The following is a 25,479-nucleotide window of genomic DNA, read 5'->3' as shown; positions in this document are numbered from 1 at the left end:
AACCCAGAAGCTATTTATCAGTCACTTTTCAGTTATTTCACCTTTGAATTCCTGGTGCACTGCATGTGGAGATTTATGCCTAATTTATTCAAGAAGATCTGCTACTGGCATTTCATTTAAAACAGACAATCTGCTATTCTCCACAAGGAAAAATCCAGAATGAGAATAACCCATAACAACTCCACGGTGAACAGAGATTATAAAATATGCATTTTTCTGTTACTATTTTATATTCTGAAAAAACAAGTGAAAAAATATTTTTAATTGAACTCAATAACTGCACTGAAGTGCACATCCAATTTTAAATAGCTTTTCCCCTAAAATTTATACACCCTCTAATTGTTCTAACATCCACAGTTGAATGATACAGATCCCCAGCTCTGTTAATTTTTAAGACAGTAACAGATAGTGCTAAACTGGGGCACTGAATTATCTGCTGCTCACAACTGTCCCCTTGAACTCAGCCATTCAAATTGAGCATAAAATTTGGCCATGTTTCCAGAGCTTGTTTTGAAATCCTCAAGATTCATAACCAGTTAATTCTGCCAGTTAAACACTACTGCAAGAGTGCAGTGTAACTCTACAAATACAGAGGTCTGATTGAAATTTCCACATCTAATAGGATTAATTATAAAATGCTGCTTGCTTTCAGAGTCCACAGTTTTATTTCTGAGCTTGTCCAGAATCCTTAATCCTCAGCAGAAATTAAAGAAACTATTTGATGGTTGAAACTATGTGACAAGTATGCTGGTGCTGGAAACTTTTCCTGCTATATTTACTGAAGAGCAACATCTGAGATTTTTTAAGGATGAAAAATGCACTGATTTTGAACATCCAAAACAGATGTTAACATGACACAAAAAGAAATGCTTTGAAATGCCCTTCAGAACAGCACTACAAATCCACATTAAATTTAAAAACATAAAATTAAATTTAAAAAGCAAGCACAATAAGAAAACTCCTGCAGGAATCTATTTTTATCCTGTCTGGGTCAAACCTTCTTGATATACAAATTAACAGGTCATTAATTTCTTTTTCTGATTTAAGAAGCACAAGTGCAAAACTGGCATTGATTTTGAAGAGGCACAGCAACCCATATTTACTTCTCCTAGTTCTTATAATCTTCAGAAGCTTTTTGAAGTCCATGAAAGCAGATAACAGACACTGTGGAACTGATAATTTGATACTTTTCCAAACTACTTGAGATGCTCTGGAATTGTATCCACCCTCTTCTTGTATTCACCCACTTGTACAGTCATGTCCAGTCAAACTTCATGACAAATACTGAACTCTTTAGTAACCTAATTTGATACAGAGTTACAAGTAAAATTCAAAAATCATTAAATTCTTCACAGAATGGGTAAGGTTGGAAGGGACCACAGTGGACCATCTGGTCTACCCCACCTGCTCAAGCAGGATGAAAAACAACACAGAGCAACTTAGGAAGGAAGCAGTAGAAACCAGAGCTCTTCTGGTGGACATGGGGCTGCAACATCATTAAAGTAACAGGTGGGGTGAGATCTCGATGCTTTCAAGAATTTCTGTGTTGGCAGACTTGTGCCTGGGTTTGAGAATCTGTAGCCAGTGACAGCAGAGTGGAGAAATATGTGAAAGCCAGAAAGACAAAAATATTACACCTGTCAACAAGTTGGGTTTTCACACACCTGTGCATCTCTATTTGATTGATTATTCAGTGCTTTTGAACAAATTACTAACTGTTCCCCATCCTGGTGGCTTTTCTTTCCATTACCTCAAGTCTTATTTTTCATTGTCTTTTACTGGCCAAAGGGTGGGTGTTTTCCTGTATTTTTCAACTACCTGCCAACACTTCATAAATGATTCAAAATTCTACAAAAAAAAACATCATTCAGAGTGAGTGAGAGGAATGTTAACAAGCTTCAGCAATCTTGTTCAGAACTAAGTACATGTGGCTGAAACTAAAGTGGAGAAATTTTGCAGCTGCTAACAATCCACAAATAAAGAAATGTAAATAGCCTAGGACAGCACATTAGAGAGTGTCTGAATTAGAGAGTGTCCTGCCATTCTATCCATGGAGGGGTCACTGCTCTGAAACCAAGAATCCAACAATCAAGGAACAGTATAAAATTTCAATGTTTCAGCTACAAGTCAGGCTGGAGCACAAACCCCTAAATTCTGACCTGCCTGAGGCAGAACACAATGTGAACATGTTCAATAACACACAGTGTAGAATTGTTTCATTATTCAAGATGTTTTCAAGTGAGCTGCTACAGTAAACCACATCTGTCTGTCAAGCAATGTTTCTGGTCATTGTTATGTCCAAAACTGAAGTAAAACACATACATGCATACTGAAGAAGCCTTTACTGATTAATATTGAATTGTTACACTCCCTGACCAACAGAGTCATCTTATTAGCATGCTTTTAAAGTATTAAACTACTACAAGTCAAGCCTCAAAATATGCTATTTGAATAATCAACACAATCCTATGGATGAATATATATGAAGTTACTGCTGCTGCTCATTAGCTGATCTCTAATGAAATTATACACAGAGCTTTAAATTATTAAAATGTGCTACTTTAGTCAGAAACTTCTACCCAAAATCCCTGCTCAGCTGGCTCACTCACCTGGTAAACATGGAATGCATTGGCAGCTTTGCCACGCAGGAAGACTGAGGGAATCCAAACATTAATGAGAGCACGATTTGATCTGAGGAGGAGAGAGAAAAACTTCAAACAGGGAATCATATTTATGTATAAGAATTGCAAAGCAACTACATGCAATGATTTAAATAATGATCAAAGTAATCAATAAAGCAACTTAAAATTTCAAATGAAGAAACAGAAAAATTGGAGTTCTGCCTGAACTTTTTTTTTATGTTCTGAATCTAAAAACATTCCCTAAAATTAACCCAACTGAAACAATTCTTTCTGCAGGTTTTCTGGGGTTTGGGGTTTTTTTCACAGCATGCATTTGACAACATTTGATTATACACATGAAGCAAAAATTATTCACTTCAACAAATTCAACATTTTCAGCCACAAATCTCAGGTAAAGTTCATTAAATAACAGAAGAGCAGTGCACAATTCTGCAGAAGCCATTTCCATCCACTCTTTGTCATCCATCTCTAAATTTCTATTATTCAAACACATCAGCTACATTTTCAACCCCTCATCCACAAAAGCAAGATTCATTAGTTTGACTACTAAAGGCAAAATTCCAAATCACAACACTCTCAAATGATCTGGGGTGGCTCCTAGTGGGGGTTTTGGGGTTTTTTGAAGCATCAATTAGGAGCTATTCTGTAAATGAGGAAGTCCATCATATGATGAACAGCAACCAACACCCTTCAAACCCAACGGACTAAAACCAGAAACTTCTTGGTGCTTTGGCAGAATACCAAGACCTAGGGCATTTAAAAAGCACTCCAAGGGAATCTTATTAAATCTAAACTCCTTGAGTTCAGCATTATTAACTACACTGGGGCATGCACTGTGCAGCTCTCCATGCTTTTTAACAATGGAACACCATAGCTAAGAATGCAGTTATTGGAAATAATAAAGGAAAAGCAAATTATTGAATCTCTGCTTATTCTCCTTTCCCAGAGATGGTGTGAAGAGAAAAATTTGTGAATTATGAAACTTACATTTCAAAATCTGATAAACTCTGATCTTCAGATGTTTGACTTAAATCTCCAGGGACCTTTATTTACAAAACAGAAATAATTTCCAAACAGTGGCTATTATGTTTTCAATTAAGAAAGCATAATATTATAAGGAAATTACAATTCAACATTCAATTCTATAAATGCCAATAAAAACTATTCCTGACAAGCAATAAAAGAAAAACAAAATCCTGCAAGAAGATTGTGAACATGTCACCCTTGTGAGTCCTTTATGTTACAATTTGCTACAGTTTTGTAAAGAAACAAATTGGGGTTTGTAAAAGCATGTAATTTTGAAAGATAGAGAAAATGCAGGCAAGAGTACCATTATTAGGGCTTTATGTGCAAAGGATGCTAAAACAAAGTACTTTGTGGCCATAAGCCATTTATGGGAAAATATGAAGCACATAAAACCTACTGATCACTTCCTTTTACAACCAATATTCTACCAAGGGAAGGACACAAGAGCATTCGATTTCAGCTGTGCTCCTACAAAACATGACATAAGTACAAAAGTTCATAATGATGCAATGATGGACTAATACCTGCAGAATCAAAGGAAGTAGCAGTTGTTAGAGAACCAGATTGCAAGAGCATTTAGAGCAAAACAGAAATAGCTTTTTACCTAACTTTACAACTAGAATAAACATGAAAGGGTATCTTCTTTCCTTTAAAAGGAAAATGGAAAATGTAAAAAGCATAATCGGGAATAGTTAAGAGGAAAGGAATTGTTCAAAGCCAATTCTTTACAGATCTGTTATTTCTAACAAGCTAATGGATATTTCATCATGAGGAGCATGTTTGAGCTATTCCAGAGGGATATTCTGCAGTGCAATAAACAAATACTCACTGGCCCTCTCAGATCAATGAGTTCTTGTCTCATCTGGAACACCAGAGCTTCCTTGGCCATCAGAGCACGGTGCAGCCTCTCATTGAATTCAATCAGCTCCCCATGCATTTCAGCCACCTGAAAAGCAAAGCCAGGGGATAACTGATCTAAACTGGGCAAAAAAAAATCCCACCATGTAATTTCTTACATGTATATCAATTTCTTTTTACACTCCAAGTACTGCTAATGTGGTAGTCTGAAGTGATCATTAAGAACAGACATTGCTATAATTTTGATTCATACCTTGAAATGCAGTTTTGATATTGAATTGAATAGGACAAAATACAATTTCATGTCAAATTTTGTTCTTATCACTCCAAATCATATGACAACTGATTCTAATAAAACACCCATTGACTTCTGTTCTCAGTTTAATTCTTTGATGAATGCAGCACTCAACAGGTACTAACTAATCACAATATTTTGAACAGGCAGTACTGCAAAATGCCCAAACTGCATTAAACTTTGTCAATAATTCATAAGTGATGTATTCTTCACCCTTAGTTGGAGTTTTAATAAGAATGGACCTAGAAGTCAATCACTCCAGGCAAATCTGGGAGAGGTCAGAGGAGTCTAAATACCAGAGTCAGGCTGTGGCACAGGTTGTTCTCACAGGGAAACAGAGTGGCCTCTTTGGACACTGAGCGTGGCTGGGGCTGTGCTCTGCATTTGAAGTCAAGAGAGCAGCAAGTGATGCAGGATGCAGTGAGAGTGCCAGGGGCTGGGGCAGGGAGGGGGATGGAAGTCCCAGCAGTCAGATGTGGGCACTGCTGGGCCCCTCCCCTGGGCTGCCCAGCAGCACGGTTAAACCTGCTCCTGCTCCACGGTTAAACCTGCTCCTGCTCCACGGTTAAACCTGCTCCTGCTCCACGGTTAAACCTGCTCCTGCTCCACGGTTAAACCTGCTCCTGGCCCACGGTTAAACCTGCTCCTGGCCCACGGTTAAACCTGCTCCATGGTTAAACCTGCTCCTGGCCCACGGTTAAACCTGCTCCGGGCCCGTGCTTAAACCTGCTCCGGGCCCGTGCTTAAACCTGCTCCGGGCCCGTGCTTAAACCTGCCCCTGGCCCAGCACCTCTTGGAATGCCTCCTCCTCCTCATCCCCCACCCAGAGCTGGAGAACAGCAGGGTGACAGCATGAGAGCACAGCTGAACAACATGAATTTCAATCCAGGCACCTCAACAATAGCACACAGACTTGAACTACTGCCAAATCTCTCAAGAGTTCATAGTTTCCCTCCTGGAAGCAGTTCATTACTATCTGAATTTCACTATTTCCTTTTCTTGAATTACTCTGCATTCTCCCTCTTCCCCAGAGAAGTTCCCCAAAATAAAGTAGTTTAATTTAGTGCCTGTTTTTAATTTCATGCTTTGTTCCACACAAACCTGCACCCCTCACAAAATCAAGGCAAACAAAAAAAGCCTCAATTTGACAAGCCAGACTCTGACATCACTGATTATAAGTAAAAAATAAAAAATAATTTTCACAAGGTGAACTTCAAGCATTCTTTTCCAATTTCTTTTTATATTAGAGGGATTCCTTCAAACCCACTAATTCATCACTGAAATATACATGCAAAAAAGAGCTAAACTACATCAACAATATACTAGAGAAAACAATAATATAATACTATTAATTCTAGATAAATCATTTTCCATACTAGCTTAACTAATTCCAATTTAAAGTGGGTGGTGTAACATTTAAGATTACCAGGTTAATATTAACAGGTCACTGTTAATTCCACAGAGCCTGGGCTGTAAGGCAGAACTTCCTTGCATTTCAAGTACAGAGATACAGCAATAACTAGTTGCAAATTCACAGGGAAAAGCTGCAATACTGCTGGTTACCAAAAGCAACATAAAAATTTACAAATGGATCTCAGTAGTTTGCATATTTGAAAACATGTTTGGTTTTTCAGGGCCTGTCTATTAGAAGAACAAAATGCAGAACTGATATGTGACTATTTTGTCTCTCTCTGATTTGGATGCCCTTGAAATAACTTTCTACTTGCAGACTCAATTAACATGTAAATTCAACAACTCTCTCAAAACACTACAAGTAATGCAAAAATTTGTAAGTATACCTAGCAAAGTTAAATAATAAAAAGGAAATTTAACAGCAAATAAAACACCAAATCACTTGTTCTATATTATCAAAAGGACAACTGGCAGGTGTCACTTTCTAGCAATTAACCGACTTCAATACATTCCCTTGTCAAAGAAAAATGCATTACCATCACAGCAAATCAAAAGGAGCAATGAATAACAACATTAATTTAAGTTCCTTTAATTTTTCCTGCATCAAAGTCTGCTAAAACAACAAAGAGTTCTCCTTATAATTATATCCTTTCAGTTACATTTTCATAGTGTCACATCTTCCTTTACTCAATCCACATTGAAGCTTAAGCAATACATTTCCCTGCTGGGACTTCAATAATCTTCACAGTTGTTTTTCTTCATAACAATATGCTTGAAGCAGAAAAATAAAGTATAAATAAGCTAAGTTTCCCTTGGACAGAGGAGCATTTAGATCTGCTCCTTCCTATATGAGAAAACAGTTTAAAGAACCCAAACCCTTCTCAGGAAGGTGAAGTGAGGCTAAAGTAAACACTTGAAGCTCCACACTAAGAGAACTCTTTAGAGCTGTCAAAAGAAACCCTGAGACTGAGAGCACTGCAGTTACACTGCCCAGCATGGCCACAGTTGAGAGCAGTCTCCAGAGAAAGGACCAAGGAGGTCTCACTCCATGTTGCACAGAGGACCAAGGAGGTCTCACTCCATGTTGCACAGAAAGGACCAAGGAGGTCTCACTCCATGTTGCACAGAGAAAGGACCAAGGAGGTCTCACTCCATGTTGCACAGAGAAAGGACCAAGGAGGTCTCACTCCATGCTGCACAGAGAAAGGACCAAGGAGGTCTCACTCCATGTTGCACAGAGGACCAAGGAGGTCTCACTCCATGTTGCACAGAGAAAGGACCAAGGAGGTCTCACTCCATGTTGCACAGAGAAAGGACCAAGGAGGTCTCACTCCATGCTGCACAGAGAAAGGACCAAGGAGGTCTCACTCCATGTTGCACAGAGGACCAAGGAGGTCTCACTCCATGTTGCACAGAGAAAGGACCAAGGAGGTCTCACTCCATGTTGCACAGAGAAAGGACCAAGGAGGTCTCACTCCATGTTGCACAGAGAAAGGACCAAGGAGGTCTCACTCCATGTTGCACAAAGGACCAAGGAGGTCTCACTCCATGTTGCACAGAAAGGACCAAGGAGGTCTCACTCCATGCTGCACAGAGAAAGGACCAAGCAGTAAACTAAAAACAGGCCAGGAATGTTTCACTAAGCATCTAACAACACAATCTGTCTTGGAAGGATATGCTTCTAGATAGAGAAAAACACATCTAACATCAATGCAACAATAAAGGTAAAATAAAATAAATTTTAAATTGCAACAATAAATTTTAAATTGCAAAATAAAAATAAAAATTAGTGATTTTCTTACAGAGTGTTTTAGTGGAACCCAAGGTTTTTTTTTTAATATTATTTGCAGCAAATACTTCATAGAAGTTTTTGCACAAGCTGCATCTGAATTAATGACTTTTTGTCAGGCATAGGCATTTTTCCCCAATGGTCACAAAATACAAAATAAAGTGTTTCCCAAAAAACTCTTGAGAAAACTGGAAGTTGCTTCTTTTTACTCTTAGTGGAAGCATGGGTGTATTCTTCCCATGAAATTTCCTTTCCAAAAATCAATGTTGTTATACAACTTTTTCTCAAAAGAAACAAGGCCAAAGGGCTGCAAAACAGAGCAGGCATCCTATTAGCAACTCAATTTTTCTACAAGTGAAAAACAGTAAAATGCAAAAGGGCAGAGATGGTTCCAAAAAATCCACTGATACAGGCATTAAAATGCTCAAACTTTGCTTTCTGCTTCAAAACTTCCATTTTCTCTTCTCAGAAAGAAGAGAATTTCCTTCTGCAAACAAGTTATTTGGTTCAAGACAGACTGAAAGACTTAGGAATAGGGTTGGCATTGAGCTGCTCTGGTTTGGGCTTGTATCCCCAGTTGTCCTTTCTGTTTATGCTGGATATTGAGTTCTGCACCTTTAGGACTGGTTCAGAGAGCAAAGCAGGAAGAAGAAAAGGTTCTATTGTCTAATAGTATTCCTTTTTTTATACTTGCGAATACTTTGCTTGTTAAACAAACATTTTTTTCCACTTTTCTCAAGGAGGTTTACCTCCCAAACTGGTTGGAGGAGGGGCTGCTTGAATTTGCTTTCTCAAAAAGACCACTTCAGAAGTCTCCTCCAACAATTTGCCCTAAACCAGGACAGCCTGGTTTGGTTTTGTTGTGTAGATTTTTGCTTGGTTGGTTTTTCACTCTCACTATACAAGGTAAGCATAGATTGGGTTTCCTCAAAACCAATTAGCAGAAAATAAGCTGAAGCTTTCATCTCAAAATAAACTGGGAACTGTGCACATTTAATGAAATTCTTATTCATGTTTGCATTAATTCCCACTCTTTGTCCTTTGTGCCCAGTCCCACCAGCATTTACTGAGACTGACACTCATGCTCAGAGCAGGGTTATATCCTGTTTGGACTATGTGAGTATCCTGCTGGAGACTAAGAAGTGAAAGAGATGCAGCCCACCTCTTCCCAGTACCACTGGCAAAAAAGCTTTTCTGTGGTTACATCCAGAGCTGTGGCACCACTGCCACAAACTCAGAAGGGCCAGCACCAAGCTCCTGAGCACGCAGAACAAACGTGGAACTTCCACAGCTCAGGGAGGTTCTTAATTAAGATATTCTCTTGACAGGTACAGAACAGAGGAAAGGAGTCAGAAGAACTCAAGCAAAGGTAAGCACTAGGGAGAGAATTAGTTTCATGTTGTCATCTTACTGCAGGGGTTCCATGCTGTTGTCTCCTTATCACAAAATTTCAGACCTTCTTGGTGCTTCTCGTGGGCATCTCCTCAGAGCACTGACTCTTTCTTCTTCACAAAGCAGCCACTGACCCCAGTTCCCTTCTCACCCAGCCACCCCACTCTTTTATAGCATCTTCTTCTCATTGCTTACACCTGTGGCCTGTTAAAGTCAGGCCTGCTCCTGATCTCTGATAATTGGCCCAGCTGCAGCTCCTTAGGGGTGAGACCACTTTCTACACTGTCTCTATTTTCTTATATTCTATCCCCCTACAGTTTCACATGGTCCTATAAGAAAAGGATAACCAATAACCAAGTATGCATGTTTTAGAAGAACTGTATGAAGCTCTTTGATCTATGACCTGCATTTTTAGTCATCTTCATGTTAATCAGTTAATGTGGATATCCAATTTCAGGGTATTTTGGGAAAGAGAAAGACATAGAGAATTATTTTACTTCTTATAAAAATGTTCTTTTAATATTTAATAGCAGATATGGGTACTAGATACTAAATTTCATTACTTTTTTTTTTTCTTAAAAATAATTTGTATTCAAATTTAGGATGAAACCCTAATTATCTTTTTTTTTTCCTTTAATGAATTTTACATTAATCTTAAAAGTAAATCTTGCCTCAGGAACTTTTTCTAACATGGTCATATCAACAGGAGTAGTAGCTTCTATCAGCCATTTCCTTTCTGCAGTATTCAATAAGCAATACAAAAATGAAACATGGTTTGCAATCAGAAACCAGCATGAAAGCACAGAAAAAGCTACAGATTCCACTATGATCTTAAATAAAGCTCAACTGCCAACACAGCCATGCCTTTAATTATGTACTGTAACTTACAGAAAACCTCAAATCTATTGTCTGGGATGATTTCAACTTCAACATCATCAGTTAAAACCAGAATGAACTTGCTTATTTTATAAAATCTTCATTTCATTATCAGCATATGAAAATGTACCCCTGTTAGGAAAAGTACTTTTAATTATCTGAGGTTTTTTATTTCTGAAGAAAAAAAATCAGGTCTTTTACATTCCTGAAGAAAAAAGATATCAACTAAATAAAAAACCTATTTAAGCTTCAAACCTTGTTTCACAATTACAAATCCGTAAAATCTGTGCAGTACAAACTTTACCTCAATCAGCTTCCTTTCATAAGAGCTGGCCAGTTCCTCATTATTTTCTGCTTGCTTTTGCTCTGGAATTGTAAATTCACCATCAGTGCTCCAAATGTTTGGCAGAACTATAACAAAGAGATACCTCAAATTAAAAAGAAAAATTCCATAAACGTCCAGGACATCCTGTTTAGAAATAACAGCTCTATAAAAAACAAAATAAGCTATTAAAAACATCAGAATAGACCATAATATCAAACACTATTACAAGTACTAAAATACAGATTCTGCAAGGACCTTTTTTGGTAAGAAATACTTAGACTGGGATCTTAAAAGAATGTAAACCAAAAGCATTTGGCTGTTGTGTGACTAGAGCTGTCTAATATATGTAGTATCTGCAGTTCCTGCCCCAAGCCTTCTAAAACTAACTTTATGTTTCTCTTTTAAGCCTTTTTTTTTTTTTACTGGGCTTCCAAAACACCATTTTCTATTACTAGCACAGACTGCTTACATATCAGAGAAATTACAGCAAACAGGACTGAGAATGAACGTTCCATACTTCACGATTCCAGCATCCAGTATTTCACCATTTTGCAGCAAGCAGAATCAGCTGGAGTTATTCCATTCCTGATAGTTAATTGTCTAATTTCTTCCTAAAACCTTCCAAGAAGGGAGATATCAGCTTCCCTGCATAACCTATTTAAATGTAAGTGTTCTTCTCACAAAGGTTTTCCTGATAGCTAATCAAACTTCCTTCACCTGCCATGGCAGCCCATTACTTCTTTTATCTGTAGTGAATGAAAATTACAGATTATTCTATTCCCGTTCCCAGCTATCATTTCAGTATTTGAAGATCACTTTAAGGCCTATTCTAAGTAAATCTCCTCCAAGTTGCACAGGATCCAATTCCACTTTTCCTCATTGCTCGTGAATTTCTAAGAAAACAAGTTAACACATAAAAGTAAAGCCTAATAGAAGAGGAGTTGAACAAAGGCTTTCAACATTCTTCAAAATCTGAACTATATATACAACCACTATTAGGTAGATAGAAGAGATCATAATTTATCTGGCTAAATATTTTTGAGCCTGGGAACTGATTTTTGAGGAAGAATTTAGAAGTTTATCATTATTATTTAAGTGAATTTGAAAGCTATTTTAAGATCTTTTTCTTGTAAATGTTGCTTCAAGTTCTTCAGCCAGACTTCTAAGATCAGCATTTTTATATAAATATTCTATCTAAGCAGGTTTAAAAAATGGTACAGAGCCAACTCCTGCTGATGACTGAGAAATGAAGATGCTCATTTATTAAATATTTAAATACCAATATCCAACTGCTCAGGCTACAGCAGTGATCACTCATTTTGAAAGCTGATAGTTCTCACTTTTGGGTAATTTATTTATAATCACATTTGCTGAGTGAGGTTTTTGGCCTTTTTAAGTCTCCACAAGGCAAAATATCAAGCTGAGTTTCATTTATTATTTTAGGAAACTATTTAAAAGCCATACTCAATAGCATTTGATCTGATTATTGTAGAAAACATATAGAGCCTTCATAATTTATAGTGATAAAAATAACAACAGAAGCCCAATTTATTCTGACTCTTTCAAAACCGAGTCACAGAAAATCTGTATTCTAAAATCTACAACACATTTAAGACTTTTGTTTTCATACCATTCAGAAGATTATTTATAATTAAAATTACTCATTACATAAACAAACCATGGGTGCAATTTTGTTTCACTTCTTTTTTGCAGCTAGTTCTCAGGGATTATTTACATGCTTACGTACTTTGAGTCAGAGACCACAATACTACTAAAATTTCACCTAAATTTTCAATGGCAGCTAAGGAAAAAAATTTACTTTTATAAAAATTCAACATGTGAAGTTACAATGTAAGAAAAATTTATTACAAATATTGTATGTAGCTGAAATTTATTCTGGTCACTAGTGATAAATATTATAGAAAATGACAGTGGATTGATTAAGTATCTTTCCAGCATAAAGCACACGTGCATTCATTTTTAGAAATGTTGGTACTGTTCCATCCCCCCTTTTCATCCATAAAATCTGACCATCCTACTCAGTTTCTATTCTTATCACTCACTAATCTGAATAATTTTAACATGGTGGAATATAGCTAGCCTAGGAATAGTTTTTTTTTCTTTTCCTATAATTATACTCATCATGGAAACTGTCACTACCTAATGAAGGATAATTTCTGCTATTATAGGAAGCCTCAGCCATGGTTTTTGTGAATAATTCTTAATATGAATCACTACACTCCAGCAAAGTCGGAAGTAAAAACATGTGTTCTCACTAACAAATCTCCTTTTAGGGATGAATGAAGCTCTGAAACTCCAGATAAGTACAGTGGCTAACCCTGAAGAACAGTAGTATTCTCATTCATACAGCCACTTATATGACCAAAATATTCACAATTTGAAAAAATTAGACGGTGCCAATTTCTGAAAACCCATCTCAGCTCTCTGAACACCTTCTGCAGCCAGTGAAATCCAGGTTCCACCAAAAGATTCAGAATCAAGACATCAATTCAGCCCCTCATGGATGCTTCTATCACTGACCACAGAAACCAACAGGTAAAACTGCTGATAACTTCACTCATTCTCTTTCAGATATAAAATCTGCCCATTAGCACTCAGTACATTGCCTATTTCAAACAGTCTGCAAATACTCATTTCCAAAACAACAGTATCATCTAGAGATACTACATTTATTTTTATATTCCAATATCACGTTAATTCACAGATTTTTATTTAAGCTAAATCAGCTTTTTCTGGAAAATTTCTTATTGAAAAAAGTAAGACCACCTCATCTACCAGAAAATGCTCTGTAAAAATGAGTACAAAAATCTACATCTGTATTTTTCTCAAAAGGAAAACATATCAAATATGTTATTTTCACTATTGGAAAGTATCACTCCCTGAATGACAGCACACAGAAAAACAAACCCTGTGCATGGATTCCTTCTCCCCCTTCATTTTATTCTTACCTTCCACTGTTTGACCTTCTCTTCTGAGCATCTGGACAGCTCCTACATACTTCTTAAGCTGCACTTTTAGCACCTCATTTTCTCTATTGATAAAGAAAAACAGTAAATAAATATTTTTTTCCCAAAATAGATGAAAAGTCCTTTTCAATGGAAACAAACAGAGTCTCCGTTATAATAACCTTTACCTAAATTGCGTCACCATGATGCAAGGAAAAAATTAAATAATACATCAACAGCAGAGTAGCAGGAAAATTAGTTTTCCAGGACCTCATAAACACATCAGTGAAACAGATTATCTCATAATCAAAACTTTTCCATTAATTGTTTAATTTAGATTTTCTGTACTATGCTATACAGATGGCAAACAAACTACACAGTCTATCTAAATCAACAATCAACTAAAACATAAGGATGGGATGCTACACAAGGAAATGCAGAATGGCCAATGTAAAATGAAATCATTATTTTACTAATTTGCATCTAATTGCAAGCAAATAAAACTTCAGCTGTAGAAGCAGGCTTTATCATTGTAAGAAAATGGCAGCACTTCAGCAAAAAATATTCAAGGCAAAAGTTTCCACAAACCATTCCTAATTGAAAAGCATAAAACAAGAAATTGAGGTAATCCCTTCAGCTGTCAGACTTCAGTGCCTGTGCCTGTCTCATTTCTCTTATTCAAAGCAGGTACTACCACGGCTCCACTTAACAACATTAAGCACCTTAGTTCATATTTGGGGGGAAATAAGAAGGGCTCCAACTGATTGATTTTAAACAAAGCTGACAAATCACATGTCTGAAAATTCAATTATCTGCCTAAGCCCATTCAGTTAAGTGAGTATAACAGAGAAGTTTATACCAAAGAAGCATAACTAAAATGTGTTGCCAGACTGTGAATTCAAACAACTTTTACTTTTCTTTAAGATAATACTGAGGTAGAAGGATGTACATGCCACAAATGCAGCACAACACACAAGAACCCCACCAGTGTTAGGGAGAGGAGGGAATTTGGGCTGGCAAGGCCAAATTGTGCTCCAGGCACAACAAAACCTGGACATGGAACACAGCACAGAAAGCTGCAAATAGATGATACACCAAAAAAAAAAGGCATTTTATTCATGAAAATTTATTTAAGAATTAGAAATATTCAAGAAAATATGCAAGTATGTTTGATGGTGCCTATCATACTAGATATACACACACATAAAATAACATATTTTATATATATACACACACAAACTGCTGCTGTGAGCAATGCTACACTGCTCCTGTAAGGAGCCTTGACTGGCTCAGTATTCCCATTCCTATGGATTTCAAGTCAGCTTGCTGAACCTTGTAACCTCAATTTTATTCAGCATTTTAGTAGGAGACTGCTAAATAATTGAGAAGCTATTGATTGCTTGGCAATCGAATTTTAAGAGTCCTTGATGATTTTATGCATTTGATGCTATTTTCCATTTCTGAGACTACAAAGAACAAATCATTTTTTTCCACCAGAGATAGACACTGATATTCAGGGTAAGGGTAAAAAGCATAAAAAACACAGTTTAATCCTATATACTGTATTAAAACAAACTTAAATAACTGATTCACAAAAAAATTTCTATGACAACTAAACAAAATGTTTCTTACCAGAATTGTAAGAATGTCTGCATGAAAATAACTGTGTACAGTTACAATATATTAAGGATTCTCATAACTCTATATCACCTCATTTCTACATATGAGAATAGACTCAGTGCCTTCTGTCAGTACTGTGACAGCATTTAAAAAAATCAATTTTCTACTACTTTGTCTTAAAATTGACTTAAAGTTGATACAGTACAGATGAAGTTGAAAAAGACTTTAATTCATTTAAGGTTTTTGATACAAGACTGAAATTCAAAGCAGGATACTATGGCCCAGTCACAATTTTCTAATATGCTTCTATCATGTTATTACTTATTCTTTGCCATCTCTTACTCATTATTATGATTTAGCTGATTCCAAAGAGGGCCCATCCTGATGTATATGAATTTATATCGTTCTTTTAAGCAGAGCATTTTTAAAAAACATTTGGTAAGCACTCATTAAAAAGTCTTTAATGACTTCATGAGGTATTTTATCAGATATATTCCTAACAAGCATTTCACAGGAAGACAAATTCCTGTCCAGGAGTTGCAGGTCAGATCTGCAGACTGAAGGAAATTAAATATTTCTATATGCAGGCCCTGCTGTACTTCTGCAATGTATCCAAACTACAACACCCAACCTGAAGCAGAACTGTTCGCCTGTTGTGAGCCCAGAGGTCAACACAATATTTTCAGCATCTTTAAAGTGCTCCAAATAGTTCTACATTTAGTGCTGAAGAATGAGCAACAAGACTGCAAGTACAAGTTGAAAGGGATAGAGAAAAGATTTTTTTTAAAAAATAAGGCTGAAATAGCCAACAAAACAAAGGCAGAACTGCACCAGTAAAAGCACATCCTTCTCCAAAACCTCAATTGCACCAAACTTCCCTGCCTGATCACTTCTTCCATTTAATAAGCTGAAAGACAGATGGCAATATGTGCTGATATAGGGGAAAATGAAAGTGATAGAGGATGACATTGTAGCATTCCCACCAATTACTCTTTTTGCTCAAATAGCAAAGGTCTAGTGAGTGTTGTTGTTTAGGCTTCATAGCACATATATAGGAATGATCAATTATATAATGAATGTAAGTTGTCAAATATCTTCAATTCCCTGCCTAATTTTTAATCAAAAATAATTCCTCTCAATTTTATTATTTTTAAAATAGCATTTAAGGAAACCCTGTCTGAAAGAAAATCAAAACTTCAGCCAGAATGGTAAATTTTTTTACCATTTTTTTAGCAGCAAAAAACAAGCTTGTGTTTAGGAAGCACAGACTTGTCTGTTTTGCATCCAGTGAATGAACATAGAGCATACAGTTTTTGTTGCAGACAAAGAGGCCTTACAGGATTTATTTTCTTATACCTTAGTAGAAAAAAAGAAAGAAACAAACCCAAACAAAACACCACACATCTGCTTCTTGAAAACTATATAAAAATTCTCTAGGGCTTCTGTAAAATGAGCATGGTAAGAAAAGAATTTGAAAAAGAGTAATTTCTCATGTATCTCAAGTATAGTGGCCTGAATGTAAATAATTTTTGGCACAAATATCAGACTCTAGCAAGTGCTTTCTGTGAAGCTTACTCCAGAAAGGTGTCTCATTTCTAAATTCAGCATTGGGAAAAATGAAATAAAACAAAACCAAACAAACTACAAGAATCCAACAGATGTCTACGTTTTGATAAAAAGTTAAGGTTTTTAAGAAAAACAATAAAGGTACCAAATATACAAACAATAAAAAAACCTGCAGGAATTAAGAATGAATTTAAATAAACAATGTCCTGCAACATTATGTAGAATCTGAAGGACTTCCAGAGATGCCTTCTAACCTGAATGATTCTACTATGACGAGATGCAAGATCACAGTTGTCATCAAATACAATTAAACAAGGAAAATGAGATCTGTTACTCATGGAAATAGAAGTTGAACTGTATACAAAATAATGAGATTATATGATAAAACCAATCTCCAGAAAAAACTTTAATGAGGAATATTGTGCTAAACTTCACTGCTTGTCCGGGACTGGGGCTGCAGCAGGAGCAGGGCCATCACTGAAAGCTTCCCCCTGGCTGGGGGCTCCTCAGAGATGGAGGCTGGGAGGTTTTCACCTTTAGTTCTTCTCCTTCCTCCTCCTCATGCTGCAGCTGCTTCTCCTCCTCCTGCCCTCACTGATGCCCTGCTGCCAAACATTCTTCCTCCTGCTCCCTCTGGGAAGCTCCTTTGTCCCTCACTATGGGCTGACTTCCAGTGGGTTTTTTCATGTCTAGGAGCCACTGATGACTCGTGACATGTCACCAACTAACTAAGCAGGAAGAAAAAGTCATTTAATATAGGAATATTCTAATTAGATTTCACAAGCAGGAACAAGAGATATTTTTCCTCTCTCTAACAAGCTGCTAAAGGGAAGTGATGGAAGCATTTCAAGATGTGCCACACATCAGTTCACCCATCACTGAAGGGCTATGGCTGTGAAAGAAGTGCTGCAAAACAGAATAACAGAAAATGCCAAATCCAAAAGCAATGTCGTTTAAGTAACACAGACAGTAGATAGAGGAGACATATTAGGTTAAAGAATCTACAGTAAACAGGAGGTATGTAGAAGTGTAAGATAAAGTAGAGACAAATTCTCATCCCCCATTTCCCCACACAGTGCATTTTCATCTTCTCTATCTGCTTTTCTTGCTACAAAGCCTGTCCTTTGTATTATGCTTTCCTCCAAAATTGCTGAATATAGTCTAAGAATATGCAATCTGAGATTATCCAATTTCAGAGTTAACTTCGAAAAATTCCTTTGCCTTGCAAAGAGATGTAATAGTATTCCACACAGAAAAGAAGAATCTCAATTTAAAAACTTCAGTACTGCCAAGAAGCCACTGGCACAGTATGTCCATGCAATTTGAGAAAGGTTCATTGACAAGAACAAAAAAAACCAAAAACAAACAAACCAAAAAAAGGGGGAAAAACCCCAAAAACCAAAAAACATTATACTAGAGACTACTGAGTGTATTCTATCAAAAGAGTAGCAAATAGATTGAACCTGAGCCTGCTCCTTTTGGAACAATGTAGCAACTGTTATGGAAGAGTTATTCAAGTATTTCACATGGAACAATGAGATTACCAGGGCTTGAAACTAAGCTCACCTAAGACTTCTTCCATTTCTCAAAAAGAAAATGGGAAACTTGGGAAAATGTCTCTGAGTGAACCAGCATTTTGGCTGGGAGGCCAGAGACTCTTGGGAGGGTCCAGGAGAAAGAACAGCTGAATCATTGCAGATTTCCAGAAACCATCATTTCAGCACTGACTGATATGTCACTGAAATTTGTGTTCTCAAAGCCTTCAGGAAGCTATTTATGTCAAATTCTTCAAAAGAGCTTTGGGGACACACATAAATATCAGCTCTCATAATCTGAAAAATAGTCATTCATCAAATCACAACAGTCAGATTGTTACTGAATGATTTCCCTTGCCTTAAAATATTCAGAACATCACAACTGAGGAAAATTTTCTACTCTGGTCATGTGATCAATTGTTTTCAAGGGAAACAGTGAGATTTCACTACTTCAAAATATCTGAAACTTAGTTTCCTATTACTCACCTAACTTATTATGCAGCACTCAAAAAGCAATTCCAAACTTTTTGTTACTTCAAATTCTTTAGATTATTCAGCTTGCTCAATTTCTTGGTTTAAAGCACTATTTATTTTAAAAATTTACTACTCTTATTATTGCAGCAGCATCACCTACAGCATACAAAGTGAACCAACAAGAATTTAGAAGAAAAACCTATATTCCAAAGAAACTACACACAAAATCTCTTGTGTTTAGATGTTAGAAAATGAGTTGCAATGAATCATTAAAGAAATGCCTCCAAATCCAAAGTAACTGGTGACACATGAATTTATCATGCCTCAGCAGCTCCCAACACTGTTTTTATCACATGATAAGGCAAACTGACTTTAAGAAGAGCAATCAACACAACACATCCATATAGCAATAAGAGGAATTACACAGACTTATTTAAAAATACCTCATTAGTCTAAGTGAGCATCTCTTCAGGTCTGGTTATAAAAGCTCCTTATCTATTCTTTAAAGAGGTATGTGCATGACAAATATCTGATTCACCCATATGTCACTGCAAATTCTAAAATTGTGGGGGAAGTGAGTCAAAGAAATATGAATATACAACTCCTATAACCTGAAACATGAATATTAAATGATGAAGTATTTGCATTGTCTCTACTGCCTTACAGCACATGAATGTCAAACCCACTTATTCATATCTCTCCCTCCCTCAAAGCAAGTAGTTTGGTTTGATGTGTCATCAAAAGCAAAATTAGTAGTGTCCTAAATACCTTTATTTTTAAGAAAGCTTTATATTTATCATTTTCGAATAGGCAATAAAAATCTTAAAGGAATCTCAGCTGTGGTACTTTGTGATTGACACTAAACACACTCTGCTCGTGCATCAGAAAACAAACACCTCTCTCTGGGTAAGGCAAATTATTTAACTCTTGGATTGTTTGTTGTTTACTATAGACATGAATCACCCCCAAGATCTTACACATCATGGTTACTCTAGAGCTTATTTTGAATTGTAAGAAGCAAATCATACTATTACAGCAACATTTACCTTCAAAAGTCTTTCTGAAGCTGAATCCCATTTAGACAAGGAGAGGGCTAAAATTGTTTCTATTTCACTGTAGCACAAAGTCAAGCTGGAGGCAACTCAATACTGGGGCCAATGCTGTTTGACACCTTAACATTACCTGGATGCTGGGCCACAGCACACCCTCAGCAAGGTCAGAGACAACACAAAACTGAGGAGCAGAGACACTGTGTGGCTGTGCTGCCACCCAGGGGGACAGGGACAGGCTGGAGAACTGGACTCAGAAAATGTCTGTGAAGTTCAACAAGAGTAAATGCAAAGTCCTGCATTTGGGGAGAAATAGCTCAGGACAGCCAGGCAATGCTGGAGGGCTGGAAAACAGCTCTGTGGAGGAGGAGAATCTGGGAACCCTGGGGGACAGGAGCTGAGCATGAGCCTGCAACACCCACTCCATAGTAAAGCAAGCCAAGAGCAGCCTGGGCACCACGAGGAACAGCACTGCCAACAAGTCACTGCCAACAGTGCTGCCCAAAGGGAGTCAGGAGTCCCCATCTGTGCAGACATTCAAAGCCTGACTGGAAATGGTCCTGAGAAACCTGCTCCAGATGACCTTCCTGGAGCTGTGGGAAAAACACCTGCACCACTTCAGAACTTGGTACTCTCTTGGTGATAATGTCTAGCAGCAGCTATTGCTTACCACAGGACTTGTAGTCCGAAATCGCTTCTGTTCTTCTGCAAACTCAGCCCCTTGAAAATTATTTCCCTTCTATACAGACTGTTATTCCCTCGTTCCCTGCAGTCATTTTCAGCAGTTCTTACCGTGCCAAGGCCTGGACTTTGGTGGCATGTCGCTCCTCCTGCTCTGCCACCTTCCTCCTGCAGTTCTCCACCTCCTGCCTCAGAGCTGCAGAATGCTCCATCTCTGCATCCAGCAGGTTCCTCAGGGATCTGCAAAAGGGCAGCAGCCTCTCTTTAGGACACTGCACACACTACTGCTAATTCAAGTATACTCCAAGAATCACAGAGGAGTGATACCACTGATGTCATCCAAAAATTTCATTAGTCAATTTAATAAATTCACCTGATTTGATTATACAGAGATATGAAAAGTTACAAGAAAAAAGCAGTTGCAAATGTTTACTATTAATTTGTATTACTATCCTGTCAACAAGCCCAAAGCACAACTTACTGTGGGATCTACTGTATCAGTATGCAGAAAGAATTTGGTTTTTTAAAAAGCTGGTAAGCTGTTTTCAGTACTTCAGTGCAAGTCCATACATCTTGGGAATAATCTATAAGCAATATATTTATAGCAAGACAGGCAGGGCTCTTGTCTCTGCCAAGTGCACTGCCACAGACCTCTGTGTAAAAACCCTTGATGAGATAGCAAAGGTCAGCATGATGCATAATGGTAAAACCCAAAGCATCCTGGTCCTTCTGCCAAAAAAAGCCCACAAAGCTGAATGAGGCAATAACTTGCAATTATGGGAGTGGGAAGAATAGGAGGAAGGAAAATAGGATCTGTTGGTAAGCTCAGCATTACAAAGCCCAAAATACCCTTACTAAACCATTGAATGCATTTGTATTTTCATTCATCTAACTATGTGTTTCAATAAACTAAGTAAATATAAAGTATGTTTGATGGCATTTTATATAAGCAACTGATCATTTCTACATTTACATCATCATTGTGCCCCAAGTGAACACAAAGACAGTCAGAAATGAAAGTCACTTTCAGTATTACATTGCCAGCCATCCTACATCACTTCTTCACCAGAAGGGAAAAAACAGAAATTAAGTTAACCTTTCACAGAAAAAATAATATATACATCAAAAAGGTTACAGAAATATTATGCATAGCTTTACAAAAAGGACAGCTTGTATTAGAGAACAGTTTGGTTTTTTTTGTTTAATTACAGTCCCTCTTGACTAAAAAAAACAAACTACCTATTCTGTTCTTCCAGCTCATCCTTTCTATTCATCATGGCCACGATAGCTTGACGAAGTTCATCTGAGAAGAAGGAACAAAAGGATTAATGTCTGTGTCCATTTTTGCTCATTTCAGATCTGGAAGTCATGTACACAGGCAGCACACTTAAGATGATGCCAACACCATTTGCTATTCAGGAAAGCACAGAAAAATGCTCTTAATCTCATCACTAATTTCAGCAATCTTTCAAAGGCAGAGTTATTTAACACCACATCAGAAGTATTGATCAAATCAAATTAGTCTGCATCTGGCTTTAATACAAATGTTTACAAGTGTGCCTGTGGTTGCAGCTGTTTTGTTTTCACAGATGTAGGGCAGAAAGCACCTTTCCACCACATGCCTATTAATGACATACACTGTTACTTGCTCAGCTTCTCCAAACTGCTGCTTCTCCTGGCTGTAAATCCTGACACAGGAAATAACTGCTACAGGGAGATGGGAGCACAGATAATGTCATTGCTCCCTCATGGCATTGTTTCTCAAGTTTAGGGCTAAAGATGATGAGATTTCTGAATCTCATCATTTCCTATAAAATCCTTTCTATTTTTTTACAAATACCATAAAAATACTTCCTGTCATTAAATCAAGAATAATTTTTTTTTTAAAAATAACCATCAGAATTTTAGAATTTTTAAAGATTTCCTTTAGGTTAAGCTTAACATGATACCAGAACAGCCAAATACCATACTGAAAAGTGTCAGCTCCAACAATTTCATTAACAATTTCACATACATTAACCAATAATTTTATAAGTGCTACAAGGACACAATTATATTAGACCATCCCTCCCAAAATTTAAGTGAAATCTTTATATAATAAATCAGCCAATTCTGTTCTGCAAGTATTCAATGCAGATGCCAGTAAATTTCAGTGTGCTTTTACTGAAAACATACCAACAGAACAGGTATTACTTGATTTCTTTAAGCAAGCAAAGCCATTGGATAACTTTTTTCCCCTTTACATTCAGTACACAGTATCTTTCACCTGTATCTTTCTTAATATTTTCAACAGTTACAGAAGTTTTTGCCCATTAAAAAAAAAAATTAACATTTTCCTATGGGCCAGAAGGAGTCTGACAAACTCTAGTAGTGGATAAAGTGCAAAAGATTTTATTATATCAATCAAATGTTGACAGTCAGTGCTGCAGACATCATGATCCCAGTGTGGCCTTGGTAATCTGCAGATAAATCCCACCCTTGCAGGACTGCAGGGTTCAGCACAGTTCTTCTATTATTTGAAATCAGCCAACCCAAATTTCTTCATGCTAGATTTTTTTCCAAAACATTCCTGAGTTTGTGGCCAGGGAGAAAGCAGATGATCAGTTTTCTGCCCATTCCATAATACCCATATGACACTTTAAGAGGTAAATGACATTAGCAAGACACATTTCAATAGGTCATTAGAGGGAGTTTGCACTTCATTAATTCAGCATAAAAAGGATAATTATCTTTCTACAGTAACTTAGCATATTTTATGCAATCCTAAAAAAAAATCAAAATCTTGTAGAAAAACTGAAAGTGAAACAGTGACATTTCTGGGTATTAAATACTAGCACAAGGGACCACAATCCACCAGCCTATCTGTGAAATAAACAATTGCTCTATGGATGAGGAAAATGCAATAATCCAGTGTTAGAGCATCATACAAATAAACAACACAAGCAAAAGGATCCACAGTAAGCTTTCTGTACAGTATCACTCCATAACAAAATTCCAATCTTGAACCATAATGTTGAATTCAGAATCCTCAAGGACACATCAAGCCGATGGCATTTTAAATATTTTAAGTGTGCCATTAAAATATGATAGTGCATGATCAACAAGTAGTTGCTGTTATGTCTCTAACTCTGAATAAATTAAAGCTGTTGCTGCTCAGACACGGCTCTGCACTTGCACAGGGTGCCCACTCTGCAGCAATTGCCTCTGTGTGTACTCAGTCTTTTAATGTGTGCTGATTTATTAACATTTATACAGCTAAACTATTATAAATTGGCTTCATTATTTCAATTTACCAGCCTATTCAAACTGTAACCTTAACTTGCATAATAACTTAATCTTCTTTTCCTTATTCCATCCAGAATCTTCTGCATGAGTTGAGACCTGAAATTCCATCTTTTCTCACTCCCCTCTCCCACACACACACACAAGCAGAGCACAAAAGCAAGATCCTGCTAAAGACCATAGTTTGCACAGAAAAGGAAGAAAAAAAAAGCCTCTTGAAATAGGCTTTAAATTGCTTATTTATTTCCATTTGCCTCTATTTTTCTGAAAGTCATGGAATTGACAATACTACAGAGAAACAACAAAGCAGAAATTCCAAATTTCATTATCACATACAGGACAAAAATCGATGCTTAATTTAGGACCACAAATGCAAACACATTTCATAGTCAGTATTTATCTCAATTACAGGTACCAGTGGAGGTGTGCAATGAAAGCATCAACACAAACCACCAGGCTGGGATAAGAGGCCAGAATTCCAATAGGCTGGTCCAGCCCAGCAAGATTGCTCCATGGCTATAGCTCTGCTGTTTCTTCTTGAATTGATGAATATTAAGGAGCCATGTTTTCTATAAATTACTCAAAACAAACACAAGAACTACACAGTTTATAATCAACACTCCTTTACCCTCTCTATGCAAAGTAAGCACAAAAAAAAAAAAAATCATTAGTGTAATTAAATGAGCAAAAATTTACCAAGAAAAAAAAAGCAGAAATTTTAATGTCATGATCTTTTGAAGCAAGGAACAGAGCAGAACTAAAAGGAAACCATCCTATTTAATTCAGGTATAATATTTAAAACTTTCAAAAATTCTAATTTCTTACTTTCACTTACGCTTCCTGAAAAATTTCAGCAGCATGTCAGAGCAGTCAGCTGAATGCAAAGGAAATCCAGGATCATACACTGCAGCAGGTTCCCTTCAAACCTGCCAGAACATCCCCAGTTCATGAGCTTTTGTCTGTCTGCTACACTTGCCTCCAAGATGAGTGTATGATCATAACCTATTTTTTCCAGCAGTCTTATGTCTCATACATTGTGTGGGTTAGAAAAGGGAATAAATTTTAAAAAATGTCAGGGTTGTAGCAGCAACCATAAATTTGGCATTTTCTGACTTCTGAACTGTGCAACCTCAATCTTTCTTGCCCCTCTTCTTTTTTTTTTCTTTTTTTAATAAAACAGTGGGAGGATGGCCAAGTATTCCTACTTCAGAAAAGTGTTTGATATTAGACTTTATGTCCCACTTCTGAGCTGTTTTGTGCTTGATGACATTTATGTTCTGTAAAGTAACATTAACAAAAGGCAATACACTACTCAATAATTATTAAGGATCAGCATTCAACACCAATATATCTAAAAGTGAAGTGATAACCTGAGTTCCATAAAGACAGGGATAAGATGATAACTAGTGAAGTTTTTCCTAAGAGGTAATTTTGCAATGACTTCTTAAAAAAAGAATTCCCATGTACAAACATATAATTCCAAACCATTCTTTATCAGCAAAAAAAGAAAACATAATATGAAAAAAAAAAATCAAGGAATGTACTAATTAAATTGTTCATATTAAACCTCACTTTTTTGAACACTAGCAATATTATTTTATTGCTGAAATTAATCTGTGGTGCCTAATTACTCACGAAGTGAGTATTTGCTCTAAAACATTTGTTAATTCCATTCCATACTTCATGCAAA

The 25,479-nt window shown here is 36.8% G+C and overlaps 1 protein-coding gene across 4 annotated transcripts in view; it reads right to left on the bottom strand.

Annotated features, from left to right (window-relative positions):
* Nucleotides 1-25,479, bottom strand: part of SNX29 (sorting nexin 29) — a 99,956-nt gene that overhangs the window by 52,663 nt on the left and 21,814 nt on the right. For all 4 annotated transcript variants that reach the window (XM_071444192.1, XM_071444191.1, XM_071444193.1 and 1 more), the window contains exons 12-18: nucleotides 21,747-21,810; nucleotides 20,619-20,747; nucleotides 13,586-13,668; nucleotides 10,596-10,702; nucleotides 4,498-4,614; nucleotides 3,630-3,685; nucleotides 2,610-2,691 (exon numbers count right to left, since the gene is read on the bottom strand). In XM_071444192.1, the coding sequence (XP_071300293.1) occupies nucleotides 2,610-2,691; nucleotides 3,630-3,685; nucleotides 4,498-4,614; nucleotides 10,596-10,702; nucleotides 13,586-13,668; nucleotides 20,619-20,747; nucleotides 21,747-21,810 (638 nt within the window). The remainder of the gene's footprint in view (nucleotides 1-2,609; nucleotides 2,692-3,629; nucleotides 3,686-4,497; nucleotides 4,615-10,595; nucleotides 10,703-13,585; nucleotides 13,669-20,618; nucleotides 20,748-21,746; nucleotides 21,811-25,479) is intronic.

The sequence above is a fragment of the Agelaius tricolor genome, unplaced genomic scaffold (genome assembly GCF_023055355.1).
Source record: "Agelaius tricolor isolate 1412-34295 unplaced genomic scaffold, bAgeTri1.0.p SCAF_19, whole genome shotgun sequence".
Taxonomy (NCBI): domain Eukaryota; kingdom Metazoa; phylum Chordata; class Aves; order Passeriformes; family Icteridae; genus Agelaius; species Agelaius tricolor.
This window is presented reverse-complemented; position numbering and strand designations above follow the sequence as displayed.